This window comes from Macaca thibetana, chromosome 8 (assembly GCF_024542745.1).
Source record: "Macaca thibetana thibetana isolate TM-01 chromosome 8, ASM2454274v1, whole genome shotgun sequence".
NCBI lineage: Eukaryota > Metazoa > Chordata > Mammalia > Primates > Cercopithecidae > Macaca > Macaca thibetana.
In genome coordinates this window covers 86,075,419-86,089,795 of record NC_065585.1, presented here as the reverse complement: position 1 = coordinate 86,089,795, position 14,377 = coordinate 86,075,419, and the positions used below count along the sequence as shown (strand labels likewise).

The 14,377-nt window shown below is 39.0% G+C and overlaps 2 protein-coding genes across 6 annotated transcripts in view; one reads left to right on the top strand and one right to left on the bottom strand.

The window, feature by feature from the left end:
* The window catches only part of SDCBP (syndecan binding protein), a 30,878-nt gene extending 29,139 nt beyond the window's left edge, over positions 1-1,739 (top strand). For all 4 annotated transcript variants that reach the window (XM_050802267.1, XM_050802264.1, XM_050802268.1 and 1 more), the window contains exon 9: positions 572-1,739. In XM_050802267.1, the coding sequence (XP_050658224.1) occupies positions 572-626 (55 nt within the window). In that variant the 3' untranslated portion in view covers positions 627-1,739. The remainder of the gene's footprint in view (positions 1-571) is intronic.
* A 635-nt stretch (positions 1,740-2,374) lies between these two features.
* Positions 2,375-14,377, bottom strand: part of NSMAF (neutral sphingomyelinase activation associated factor) — a 76,824-nt gene continuing 64,821 nt past the window's right edge. For both annotated transcript variants that reach the window (XM_050802261.1, XM_050802260.1), the window contains exons 23-31: positions 13,343-13,401; positions 9,758-9,825; positions 8,904-8,971; positions 8,178-8,301; positions 6,832-6,915; positions 5,660-5,810; positions 5,090-5,192; positions 4,843-4,952; positions 2,375-3,068 (exon numbers count right to left, since the gene is read on the bottom strand). In XM_050802261.1, the coding sequence (XP_050658218.1) occupies positions 2,974-3,068; positions 4,843-4,952; positions 5,090-5,192; positions 5,660-5,810; positions 6,832-6,915; positions 8,178-8,301; positions 8,904-8,971; positions 9,758-9,825; positions 13,343-13,401 (862 nt within the window). In that variant the 3' untranslated portion in view covers positions 2,375-2,973. The remainder of the gene's footprint in view (positions 3,069-4,842; positions 4,953-5,089; positions 5,193-5,659; positions 5,811-6,831; positions 6,916-8,177; positions 8,302-8,903; positions 8,972-9,757; positions 9,826-13,342; positions 13,402-14,377) is intronic.

Below are 14,377 nucleotides of genomic sequence, written 5' to 3'. Positions count from 1 at the left end.
AGGTTTGGCCGGGCGTGGTGGCTCAAGCCTGTAATCCCAGCACTTTGGGAGGCCGAGACGGGTGGATCACGAGGGTCAGGAGATCGAGACCATCATGGCTAACACAGTGAAACCCCGTCTCTACTAAAAAATACAAAAAACTAGCTGAGCGAGGTGGCGGGCGCCTGTAGTCCCAGCTACTCGGGAGGCTGAGGCAGGAGAATGGCGTGAACCCAGGAGGCGGAGCTTGCAGTGAGCTGAGATCCAGCCACTGCACTCCAGCCTGGGCAAGAGAGCCAGACTCCGCCTCAAAAAAAAAAAAAAAAAAAATCACCAGGTTTAATGTACAAGAATTCATTTGTATCCTAACTTCTCTAGCCAAATACAGATAGCCTTTCCCACTGAGGGTCTGTCAACAACTAGATTACCAGAGATGCTTCTGGACTCATTTAAAAGATCTTTCCCTTCTCTCCATTCACATTTGATGCTAACAGGTGCTAAATTGGAATTGGGAATTTTCTTGGATTAACATAGCATTTTCGGGGGGGGGGGGACAGAATCTCAGTACATAATAAAAGCACCTCTTTTGTAGGATGGCACCAAGCATCATGAAAAGCCTAATGGACCACACCATTCCTGAGGTTTAAAATTCACGGCACCATGGAAATGCAGCTGAACGTCTCCAGTTTCCTTCTTTGGCAACTTCTGTATTATGCACATGAAGCTTTCCCGGAGCCAGCAAGCATATGCTGCATGAGGACTTTTCTATCTTACATTATGGCTGGGAATCTTACTATTTTCATCTGATACCTTGTTCAGATTTCAAAATAGTTGTAGCCTTATCCTGGTTTTACAGATGTGAAACTTTCAAGAGATTTACTGACTTTCCTAGAACAGTTTCTCTACTGGAAACCTGATGCTTTTATAAGCCATTGTGATTAGGATGACTGATACAGGCTTAGCTTTGTGTGAAAACCAGTCACCTTTCTCCTAGGTAATGAGTAGTGCTGTTCATATTACTTTAGTTCTATAGCATATTTGCATTTTTAACATGCTACCATAGTACATTTAGAATGATTGCCTTTGATTTTTTAAAAAAATTCGGTGTGTGTATAAAATGCCAATTAAGAACACTGGTTTCATTCCATGTAAGCATTAAACAGTGTATGTAGGTTGCAAGAGATTGTGATGATTCTTAAATTTTAACTACCTTCATTTAATATGCTTAAACTGTCGCCTTAACTATGTTAAGCATCTAGACTAAAAGCCAAAATATAATTATTGCTGCCTTTCTAAAACCCAAAATGTAGATCTCTATTAACCTGAAATGTACACTAGCCCAGAACAGTTTAATGGTACTTACTGAGCTATAGCATAGCTGCTTAGTTGTTTTTGAGATTTTTTAGTCAATGCATAATGGAAACTTCTTTCTTCTAAAAGTTGCCAGCACCACTTTGTGAGAAGTGAATCACTATATATTTAATGTAAAAGTTATTACACTAAACAGGATAAACTTTTGACTCCTCTTTTGTTCATTTGTGGATTAAGTGGTATAATACTTAATTTTGGCATTTGACTCTTAAGATTATGTAACCTAGCTACTTTGGGATGGTCTTAGAATATTTTTCTGGTAACTTGTTCCATTTCCTGACTCCTTGCAAACAAAATGATAGTGACATTTTATCCTGACTTTTTTCTTCTTTTTGGTTTATGGCTATTCTAATTAAATATGTATACATAAAGTTACATTTTAGTCTGTCTGTTACTGCATCATTTGCTTTCACCAAACTTATGCATGATCTAGAAGATAGGCAGGTGAAATTCACTTTCAGCTATGGGAGACATCATTTCCCAGAACAAGCTGACATTCAGGGGCCCTAAGAACAGCTCACAGTGCTGAGACTGAGTGTCAGGAAAATTGCTTCCAGCTGGGAACCCCAGATTACCAGGGCCAAGAGAGCTGGTTCACCCCTGCCATGCAGCAGGAACTCATTGAGGCTACTGACTGTCCCTAGCAATACCTGAGACCAGATGATACTTAATAACACTTGAAACTGACTTTGAAAATTCTATTAGTATGGTCTGACTCAAGTTTTTTCTCCTATATCATACTACTTGTAAGATACAACAGTGTTTTTAAAGAGTACAGAAACAATAAGTCGCACAATTAACCATGGTTCAGAGGTTGAATATAAAAATCTGCTACTGCTATACAGCTTGTTTGAAATTTAGAAGCGAAAAAAATACTGGATTATCTACCTGAGTCTGAAGATAATTTCAAAAGTAATGGAATTACATTCATATCACTAAATATGGTTTTCTAGAAGATGATTCTAGATCTATGGTCTTAAACACACTAGTCTTAAGTTATTTAAATAAAATGAAAACAGTTTTCTTTAGAGAAAAATATTTTTAATGTAGAAAAGATGAATAGCTATAATGAAATACAAACCGTTCCTATACACAGTAAACTTACTGTTATAAGAACTGCTAATCCTCCAGGTTCTTAGAATCTGGGTACAGCATTATAGAAAGTAACCACTCTATGAAAACATACACCCAAAACCCGATGGGTAGCAATTGTGATAGATTAGGAAGACAAAACAGATTCAGAAGTAGCAGAGAATACTGCACATTTTCTTGGAAAATTCTTAATTGTTCAGTGCTTTCTGACAAGTTTCCCTAGCCCAATTTATCTCTTAGCTGTTCTCTGCTACCCAGTCCTGTCTTCTGACAATCATCATACAGGGATGATCATCTGCCTTACAATGTAACATGTTTTCCCTAGCACTGCCACATTTTATCTGCCTTAAGAGAATGGCAACTAATGGCTTTCAACAAAGTCACCATGATTTAGAAAGTTTAAAACCACAAATTTTCCATGTGGTAAAACTTCTAATTACTAGCATTGCACATTCACCAGTCCGTTTAAAAGTTTGGTTTACAAATGCATTAAATAGAGTTCAACTTAATATTCAGGAGAGGAAAAGGCACTTAATACTGCAATTTCCAGAAAATAATTTGTCTGTCTTCCCCGCCTGTGATGATACTGCTACACTGTTCATTCATCCATATACATGTCACAGCACCTGAGAGAAAGAGACATTTTGGTTAGGCAGGAAGTTGACCAGGAGGCACCCAAAGATAAACTTCACTCTGATGCTTACTCTTGCTTTGCTATTATTCATTTATTAAACAAGTGAAGTAAGTTCTATTTTTTTCTTGTCTTCTTCCTATAATAAAACCCTTGAATAAATTAAAAATAATTGCTTGGTACAAAGATCGCGTGAGGAATAATAAACCATTTAAGTGTAAATCTAAAGCCAAAACAACTGGAAATTATGGATACAGCACAGAATGCAAATAAATACCTTGGCAAAGTATAATACAGGTATAACATGAGAAAAGTTAGGAGACAGATGTGAAGGAAAAGGTAGGGAATTGGTGTAAGGTTATTGGTTTATTTCCTTTTCCACTGGAAGGGGTCAAATGACATTAAAGTTTCTAAGTAGAGAACTAAAGTCACAAATAATTTCATTTTTTTGAAACAGTCTCGCTTTTGCTCTTACCCAGGCTGGAGTACAGTGGCATGATCAAGCTCACTGCAGCCTCTATCTCCTGGGCTCAAGCTATCCTCCCGTCTCAGCCTCTTAAGTAGCTGGGACCACAGGCATGTGCTACCACACTTGTCTAATATTTCTGATTTTTAGTAGAGATGAGGTTTTGCTATGTTGCCAAGGTTGGTCTCAAACTCTTGACCTCAAGCAGTCCTCCCACCTTGGCTTCCCAAAGTGCTGGCATTACAGGCCTGAGCCACTGAGCCTGCCCCAGAATTTTTAAGGTGTACATTTAAGAAGAAATAACCATATGAAGTTGTGACACAGGGAAGAGAATGAAGGTAGGAAGTTACTGCTTACAGTGGGAAGTCAACGGGTAACAGGAGACACTAAAAGAATTAAAAACCAAGTCCTCCAAATGATCAGAAAGCAAGAATTTGTAAGCAATCGAGTGAATCTCCAAGAAATATTACTAAATGAAAAAAAAGGCCGGAAAAGTTTAATATTATACTTCACATAAACAATTTTATACACCTATACCCTCTCTTATTCACAGAACACACACTGATAAAGTACTGTAAGGAGGACTGGGAGGTAGAAGTCAGCGGTAGAAAGAAGCCTTAATTTTCATCGTAGTTCCTTTTGTATTGTTTCTGGGTTTCTTCTTCTTTTTTTTTTTTTTGAGACGGAGTCTCGCTTTGTCGCCCAGGCTGGAGTGCAGTGGCCGAATCTCAGCTCACTGCAAGCTCCGCCTCCCGGGTTTATGCCATTCTCCTGCCTCAGCCTCCCGAGTGCTGGGACTACAGGCGCCCGCCACCTCGCCCGGCTAATTTTTTGTTATTTTTTAGTAGAGACGGGGTTTCACCGGGTTAGCCAGGATGGTCTCGATCTCCTGACCTCGTGATCCGCCCATCTCGGCCTCCCAAAGTGCTGGGATTACAGGCTTGAGCCACCGCGCCTGGCGGGTTTCTTTTTTTTTTTCCTTTTTTTTTTTTTTTTACTATTCTAAAAATTTAAGATCATACTATTATCTTTTAAAAAATTATAGCTTTACAGTGGTTTTTAATTCTCCATATGAAAGTTAAAGACTTCCTTTTTGGAGTCTGATGCCTGTTAACATAAATCTAAATCCTGAGTAACCTACGAGATGCAGATCACCTGGCCAATCAAGAGGCTCCAGGGACATGTTTATAGCACAGAAAACCATGGGTGTTTTTTGCCCAAGAAGTGTGTTCCCTGATGGAAAAGGCAGGCTTGAGTTCATTATCTTGAGAAAAAAGATCAAGACAACCGCAGTCCTGCTTACCTGTGTGGCCCTGTATTCTCTCACTGATTTTTGCTCCAAGAAGGTCCCAAACAAGCAGTTCACCAGACTGACTTCCAGATAAAACGGAATTTCCATCCCAGACAAAACACCTGCAAGAATGATTCAGAAATAGTCCTTTCTTCATCATGAAAGAAGGACTATATTAAACTGGCCATTGTAAGCCCAAATGAAGTGATCATGAACATGTCTGTAAATGTCTTCGCCCCCGGTAACTCACAAACTATACCTCTGGGGCTCATCTGATGTCATGGAGGAGATGAGCATTCCTGTCTGCACATCAATGACATTAAGACAGCCATCTGCTCCTGTGCTGAGGACGTGGCGGCTATCTGCAACACAAGGTGAGACTCAGACATGAGTGACAGCTTCAGAATGTGGTTTAGATTATTCTGGATATTATTTCTGAGTCCAGTGGCCTAATCTCCACATTCATTTTCTTCAAAACCCTTGTATTTAAGCAATGACTATCCTCTCCTTGAAATGGTTCCAGCTCTTTCCAAGACGCAGGGATGAGATGACCCTTTATCTCAATGAGTTCATTGTTATCTTATAAATTAATTTCTCTAATGAGTTGAGGAATTAAAAATATCCAATTCTGCTTTTCTACCTGATGCAGATGCCACAAGTATACTGTACCCTGGCATAAAGCAGTGTTAGCTATTGGCAAAACCTCTTTTACCAGCAGATAGTGTTTTTCTTTGTAAATTTTAATTGTTTATTTCAAAAGTAACAATATTGTTTATGTCAACATTCCAATTTACCTAGTATTATCTGTTTTAAAAAGGATAATATCTACCTGGGCTAAAAGCAGTGTCACATACAATCCCTGAATGGCATGGAATCTGGTGCATTAAGGTGGCCGTTGTGAGGTCCCAAATATTCACTGTGCCTTCTTTGGTGCCGGAAACTAACAGTGTGCTTGCAGGATTTAAACTGATTGTATCTACCTAAGGAAGAAAACACATTGATACATATTCCATTTAGATTTGTGGTCATTAGCTATGTTTCTCTAGTCTGATTCAAATATGTAGTCATCATGACATAAATTAAACTCTATTGTGCAGTGTGCTGATGTTGCTAATGCAGATATATTTCAGCATCATCCTACTGATTAATAACTTTTAAAAAATGAAATTAAATTCTTTATAAGCTAGTGAATACAAGAAAAAATGAAAATGAAGTATTGCTAGAGTAAATGTAATGCTGTTTTAAAATAGCTTAAAACTGACAGTCTCAGAAAGATAACTCTATGAATAATAAATTATAGTGAGGCACCAAACTGCCTGAAGCACAGCCAGTCCATGATTATTTGAGGGTTTCGTGGGAGTGGGGGAATCTCTCGAGGCTATGTTTGCGTATCATCATGAATTGCATACTAAATATTTCTCAAACTCAGCTAATCTGAAGACCATGGAAATTAGGCATCAGTTCACAACTTAGAGAAAAGGCAGTACTGTCAATTACAGCGTAAGATGCAGCAGCGTGACCCGGAGAAAACAGAGCAAGTGAGAACTGAGTGCCTGTTGGCAGAGTGCCAACAGGCTGCATGCACTTGACCACCGCAGACAGCTGGTCACTGTCCCCCACTGTTGGATGGGTGTCTCCTGGACAGATGGTCCCCTTCCACCGTCTGGATCAGAAAACATGAAGGATCATAGGCCCTATCTTGTTGCCCTAAAGAGTTTGAGGGTACCCAAATATTCAACGTCCTGCTCAGAAACTATTATTTTAGAATTCTAGTTGGATGGTAGCTAATTCTCAGGGAAATGTGCAAAGAAGTAAATTGGAGGAAAAAACAAAACCAAGTAGACTTGGAAACCTAAAAAGTCAACACCAAACTGAGATTTAGCCTATAATCTTCCAATAACCAAATAAAGCAAAACAACATCAACAAAACCAAAAACCTTCTTCCAGCCCAACCCCTAGACTTTTAAGGTCAGTTTTCTGCAGTTTGTTGCTGGTACTCACACTGACATCATGTTCCAGCTCAGCCAGCAAGTCAAAGTGGTGTCTTTTGGTGCCTGGCATCTCCGCAGGAACACCAGACCACACCTAGGATGGAACATATTGCAGAAGGTATTTTCAAACATCTAACATAAAGTCATTTCTAGTGCATTCAAGAAAATCTCCTCTGCTCAATTTCCATTTAACAGACTTGCCAATAAAGTTAAGCTGCACAGTGCTCCAGCTCCTCCTCCCTATGCCTGCACTTTTCCCCACCAGCACGTGCTTGCTTACCGTCCCTTGTTTGTGCCTGTGTGTTTCTATCACCTGCACTAGCTGCTGTAATCATGTGACTTCAGTATGTGAACTAAGGAAATATGAGTGTAGAAGTGTTACAGTGTTTTGAGAACACTATTAATGTTTCAAGAAGACCAAAAAGGATGTTACCCCCAAAATAACTAAAAATAGGGACAGGCAAATAAACTTATCTACAAGAATGGAAGAAAAATTTCTGAAAAACTCCTGGAGGAATTCTAACAATTTTAGGTTCTTGCTTTCTTTTACACCAACACAAAATAGAAACTGAAAATAATGAAAGCTGGCATGGTTTATGTAAGATTCCAAAGAAAAAACCGAACACAGTCCTGCATCGAAAGAATGGTGAATGAATGTGAACTCAGATATTTTAAGTTTAAATAAAATGTGTTTTTTAATGATTCCCCACTTTAACTTGACATTGTCTAATTAACTATAATCCGTTCTGATCATGGCAGATGAAAGGGGCTGCTACTATACATTTCTTCTAACTCTGCTATTGAATGAATGCTAGACCATTCACCCCACAATGGAATATACAGTACAGAAATAATGATAAACTTCCTATTAAGAAGTGGCTATAATTCCCACCACTGCACTCTAGCCCCAGCCTCAGTAACAGCAAGACACTGTCTCTAAAAAAAAAATAAAGAAGTGTTTTTTTAAATAAAAAATAAAAAGAATGTACATATCACAAAGTATGTGATATGTAAGGATATTGACTGTTACTGCCTATGTTTGAAATATATATATATTATTATATAAAGAAAAATATATATGTAATATTTAACAGATATTGTATTTTAAATATAAATAATATATGTAAGTAAATACATAAATATAGATATAGTTTATATATACTTTTTAAACACAGGCAATAACATTCAATATCCTTACATATCACATGCTTTGTGAAAAAGAGCGAAGCGACTGAACACATTAACAACAGGTAGTTGAGTGGCTTATACCTGAATGTACAAACATTTTAAGCTACAAATTATATATATGCCATATAGCACACCAAGTTAAACAATTTTTTAAAATTATATATTAACCTTCACTGTAGAGTCCCACGATGCAGAATATAGCCTGTTGTCATGCCAACAGATCTTACTAACAGCATCATCATGTCCCATTAATGTGTCCTGGCGTCTTCCAAATGCTATGGAATAAAAATAGCTAAAAGATAATGAGAAGTATTAAAACAGTAGTCTGGCTTAATTTTAAGGCTCTTAAACACATATTAAGGAAACATTACGTTCTTTAACTCTATACTTACTAAGGCTCACTAGAATTACAAATTGCTTGTTCTCAAATTACTAAATCAAAATATTCAAAATTTGAATTTAAAATTAGAAATTTCCATGTCTGGCTCATTTGTGTTTTGACCTCAATTTAAAACTTAGAGAAAAACAGACTCCAATTGTAGAAGTTATTCAATTCAAGTAATCATATTCAAATCCAACCATACTGTCCTCATCTCTAATATTTGTTCCCTTTAGAAAACAGTGCTGTAGCCGGGCGCGGTGGCTCACGCCTGTAATCCCAGCACTTCAAACAAGGTCCGAACCATACTAAAAATACAAAAAAATTAGCCGGGCCGGTTGTCTCTAGGCAGGAGAATGGCGTGAACCCGGGAGGCGGAGCCAGTGAGCCGAGATCGCGCCAGAAAGAGCAGTGCTGTATCCAGGCAGGGAAAGCTTCTGGCTTTTCACACCTCATGTCCACAGAGGCAGCTATTCTGCACGTGGAATCACAGAGCGGGGTGCACAGATACATACACATTATTATCCCATGAAGAAGTTATGACAGTGGCATCTCCTGGTAAAAGTAAACAAGACGATAAAGCCTGAAATACAAATGATTTGACATTAACAATCTGTAACAACTAGTAAGTCTCAAACACAGTAAAGCTATCTTATAAGTTCTCCCAAAAATTAATGCTCAAATTCTCTTTATGGTGGCTCTCCTATTTACACAGATTTTCTCAACTGGCTAATTCCAGCTGTGGGGTTTTTTCCCAAACGCAGGAAGGAATGTCCACATGTGTCAAGGGTATTTATGACCTAGGCTGATGACTCTGCAGGGTCCTGCCCCGGGCTGGAAGAAGCCCACTCACGCTCTGGAGTAAATCTCCAGTGGGGGGCGGGCTGGGGAAGATTCTCAAGAAAGAAAATACCCCCTCTGGACTACAGACTTGTGTGGGTAAGAAAACCTTCCAAAATTCTTTAGAGAATTTCCAGAACTTTTGCATGATTTACATTAAAAATAAAATGTGTTCTTTCAGAAGATTTGGTTTTGTCATATTAGATATTCTACCAACTCAGAGATGCATAAATTAAGTAGCACATAACATTTAGTCTGATAGCTAAAAAAAGGAAAGGTTTATTAAGTAGAATTCTACTGGGTAGCTCTCCAAGTAGTTTAAGCTAAAAATGAAACCACAACAGTATGAGAAAATGGCGACCTGAAAAAAATTTTAAATTGAAATTAGAAGTAATCTAAGGTATTTGGTAGATTTACCACACAGGAATAAACTCAACGGTTTTGGGAGAAATAAAGTATCATTGTATGTGTGTGGATAAAACAAACTACTACACGGATTTCTATCATAATACTAGTAAGATGAACTCACCATATTTGAAAATGATATGCTTCTTTGCAGCATTTTCGATTCTTTAGAAAACATCTTCAAAGTGGAATCTAATTTAATAATGAGAAGTGGACAGATAAGAAAGATTTCCTAACCATTACAGATGCCAAAGAACAGCTGCTCTTCTTGTTCCTGGTGGCCAACAGTACACTTTATACTCCAAAGTATAATCTTACGGAAAACTGAATGTAAATAGAGCTAGATGACCTAAGGTCTTATCCAACATTAAGATTCTATGACCAGTAACCCCATGACAAAAACATCAATTTAAAATTCCAGAGCTGGGCAAGGTGGCTCACACCTGTAATCCCAGCACTTTGGGAGGCTGAGGTGAGAGGATCACTTGAGGCCAGGAGTTCGAGACCAACCTGGCCAAAATGGCGAAACCCCACCTCTACTAAAAATACAAAAATTAGCCAGGCATGGTGGCACATGCCTGTAGTCCCGGCTACTTGGGAGGCTGAGGCAGAAGAATCGCTTGAACTCAGGAGGCAGAGGTTGCGGTGAGCCGAGATCGTGTCACTGCACTCCAACCTGGGTGACAGAGTGAGACTCTGTCTCAAAAAAAAATAAAAAAAAAAAATAAAAAATAAAAAAATAAAATTCCAGCACAGACACGGTAGGTATACTGTTGACATTTCGGCATGATTCCAGGCAGAAATGTCATAGCTGGTACATGCAGAAAGTTACAGGAAGGAAAATAGCAATTTTAATAGTAACATTGAAATAGTAATTTTAATACTAAATAAGACAAAAAGATCTTGGCAATATGTTTTCTTAAAAAAAATTGCCCAATTACAGTGTGATACCTTGCACTGAACATTAGTTATAGAAGGGAACCACTGACTTCTAAATAATAACAAAGTAGAAATTAAAAATTCAAGCACTTAATTTTCTTGTTTTTGAGACAGAGTATCAATCTGTTGCCCAGGCTGGAGTGCATTGGTGTGATCTTGGCTCACTGCAACTTCTGTCTCCTAGATTCCAGCAATTCTTGTGCCTCAGCCTCCCTAGTAGCTGGGATTTTTGGAGTGCTCACCATGCCTGGTTAATTTGTGTATTTTTAGTAGAGACTGGGTTTCACAATGTTGGCCAGGTTGGTCTCAAACTCCTGGCTTCAAGTGATCCGCCCCCCTCAGCCTCCCAAAATGCTGGGATTACAGGTATGAGCAACTGCGCCCGGCCTCAAAACAACCTCTTAAACCAAGACTCACAAATTACAAGACCCTACTGCGCTTCGAACATCCTATATTTGAGATATGTAACAATCTATTTTCTAACTTACACAGCATGATGTCGGAATGATCTTTAAATAATTTCTTCTGCACAGAATAACTTACTAATTCAACCCAATTTTTGCAATCCCAACACACAGAATTCCTGACAATTTATAAACATGAGCCTCAATAAGACACTCTTCAGCATTAATTTGAAACCGAAAATGGAAGAATGAACACAGTATCACTTGAACTTTTCCCTGAGCAGTGTAATTAGATCTGATAGTCTTCCCAACCTTGCTTTTGATTAGGCAATTCTGAGCATTCACCACAAAATCTATTTAAGATGATTAATTTGGGGCATCCTACGTTATATAAAGATGTTTTTCTCTCCTTGATGTCTAGTGGTTAGGATTTGGTGCTCTCACTGCAGCAGCCTGGGTTCATTTCTTGGTCAGGGAACCAAAAAAATGGAAAAAGAAAATAATAAAAGAAAGAAAAGATGTTTTTCTTGAAATCAAGGTCCCCTGTACTAGAGGTGAGATCATGTTAAAGACTGCAGTAAAAGCTAAGCTCATAAGTGGCGGTTGTGTGCATGCCCACATACCTAAACATACTGTATACTAGAAGAAGATATGTAACTTTGCGGTGACCATCAGGATACATATAAATTAGCAATTTGAATTATGAAAATCTAAATATGAGAAGAAACAAACAGAAAAAAACAAAAGCTTTTGACTTTATTTTTAAACTCTTGGCCGGGCCGCCTGTAATCCCAGCACGTTGGGAGGCCAAGGCAGGCAGATTACCTGAGGTCAGGAGTTCAAGACCAACCTGGCCAACACGGTAAAACCCCATCTCTACAAATATACAAAAATTAGCCAGGCACGATGGTGGGTGCCTGTGATCCCAGCTACTCGGGAGGCTGAGGGGGGTGAATCGCTTGAACCCAGGAGGTAGAGGTTGCAGTGAGCCAAGATCGCGCCATTGCCCTCCAGCCTGGGGGACGGAGTGAGACTCTGTCTCAAAAAACAAAAACAAAAACAAAAACCTCTCTCTCCTTTATTGGGAAAATCCACAGAGAAGTGACATAATGCTTAATAAGCCTCAGAGGTTTGAAGCCACAATGCTCATAAAATTCATGGTTCACAAGGTCATACAAGTATACTGAGCTGAAGGATTTAACAAACCATCCCAGACAAATCCTGCTAAGAACTCAGGTTTTGCTTAAAGATAAAGCATTTTGTCTGAGGCTATAATGTTGGCAAACTCCACAGGTAGAAATCCTGGCAAAACACAGATTGCTTCCTTCTATCAGAGAAGTGCCTCGGTGACCCTGGCGTGGCCCAGTTTGGGAACTGCACGGGAACTTCCGTTTGGTCTACTGTGTAGAATCACTTCTGTGCTTTGTGGAAAATTTTTTTTATATACAATCCAAGACAGTATTTGAAAAAGAACAGAATGAAATGCTACAGATCATGAACCATGATAACAGAATCTGAGAGTAGTAATTCTGATTTTCCTGGAAGTGTTTGGTTGGATAGCACCTTGTCTTAATGAATGAAAAATATAATTTCCTATGATAAAGACTAAAGAACGAGTAGCCTTATTTTAAAAAGTTACAAACTTTGTCAGAACGAGTTTTTTTCTCACGGAAGCAGGAATAAAGATACGACCCTTTCACCTCTGCATCTTCCAGAGTGCCAACACAGTGCTCTCAAGATGATATGGTCAAGACATACTTTAATAAATAATATATAACGCAGACTACCAGGGAGAGAACAATGGTGTATATAGTAAGGGATGCTTTCTGCTATATAGCTATAATAAGTCATCTCAATGACACACTGCAAGGGTTTTTATAATTTTGATAATGTATAAGCATATTAAATAATATATTAATGTGATTTTGAGCTAAATCAAATATTCTGAAGAAATATACACTGAATGACAGAACTGAAAACCGTAACAGCAAATCTGCATCTCCGCGTGCTGACAGGCACACGCCGATTTCTGATACAGCACTTGTGACTCACAGCCAACCCCAACAAGTGGACAGGGCACCCTCTTATGGCAGGCGGGAAGGACCTGACCCAGCAAGGGTGTGGAAAGGAGGCTGTTTCTGTCCTTTACCCTCAACTCTGGGAAACCTCATCAGCAACAGAAAGATGTTTCATTATTATTTTTGGCAAATTACCATGAAACTCTATGCAATGTACCACAAAGGAACTGCTCTAAGTTTACGTGGAGGCAGCACATGCAAGTACAGTCCTTGACCGCGAGCTACATAATAAAGAACTCAGACATTCTAGGATTCTGGTGAAGTCGCCTTTCAGGGAGAAACACTGACCTTGGGATGTTGTGAACACTGAAGATCCATTGCGAGAGACTGTGATTCCAGTAACTGCTCTGCTCAAAAACAAAGTTTCACAAATTACTACTCATCATGTGTTAGGACACCCGCTTTGTTTCACGTCCTTGAGTTAATTATACCAAGTTTCCTTAATGTTTTTCTTCACAGTATGCCTGCCGGATCTGTCCCAGCATAAGCCTGCCATTACCAAATCACCGCTTGGCAACTTCTCATGTTCTGGCAACACCTGTGACTAGAAAACATCCCCACTCTTTGCTTCCCTGTGTTCCACATGCAATGCTTCAAATATTCCTGACAATTTCTGGCAATTGGAAAACTCTTCTCCTTCTATTCCCTCTCATTTGACCATCACCAAAGGGACAAATTCTTCTTCATAGTCACTTCATTTGCTCATTACTGAAGCTAATTTACTCAGTGACTATTCAATGATAAGAAAATTGGTTCCAGCCTGTCCTCTTAAAGGATCATTCAGTCTTCACTATCTTGGATTACAAGGTCCCTTCCTATGTGCCATTTAGAGAAGTTAAGAAAAGACAGCCATTGTCATCATGAATCAGCCAAAACTCCTTGTTTCTCTTCGGGAGGCTGGATTGTGACATGAAGCCATCCATCTAATGCAGAGCAGCATACCCAGCTCCACCCGTGACCAATATACCGGAGGGGCTGTCTACGGTCATGCAGCAAGGTAGGGCCTAGTCTCTGGACCTGGGTTTCCTCTCTGTAGCAGGATGAACAGGCTAGGTCAGTGGTTCTCAAGCCTTTCTACCAGAGAACATGAAGGTCTTAATGACAGAGGGCAGAGAACACACATGTCATCTCTGGGTCCAACAGCAAGCCCAATTTCTTAGAAGTATAATTATTGTTATAATTATTGTTTTTAAAATTCGTGTGAACTTTGCAATGTTCTCTCTCTGAGAGAGCTAATTATTTTTAAAAGGAGGCTTTTCGCCTACATTATGTGTAAATTCAACACTTGTGGGGTATATATCACACTTCTCCCATCACAGATGC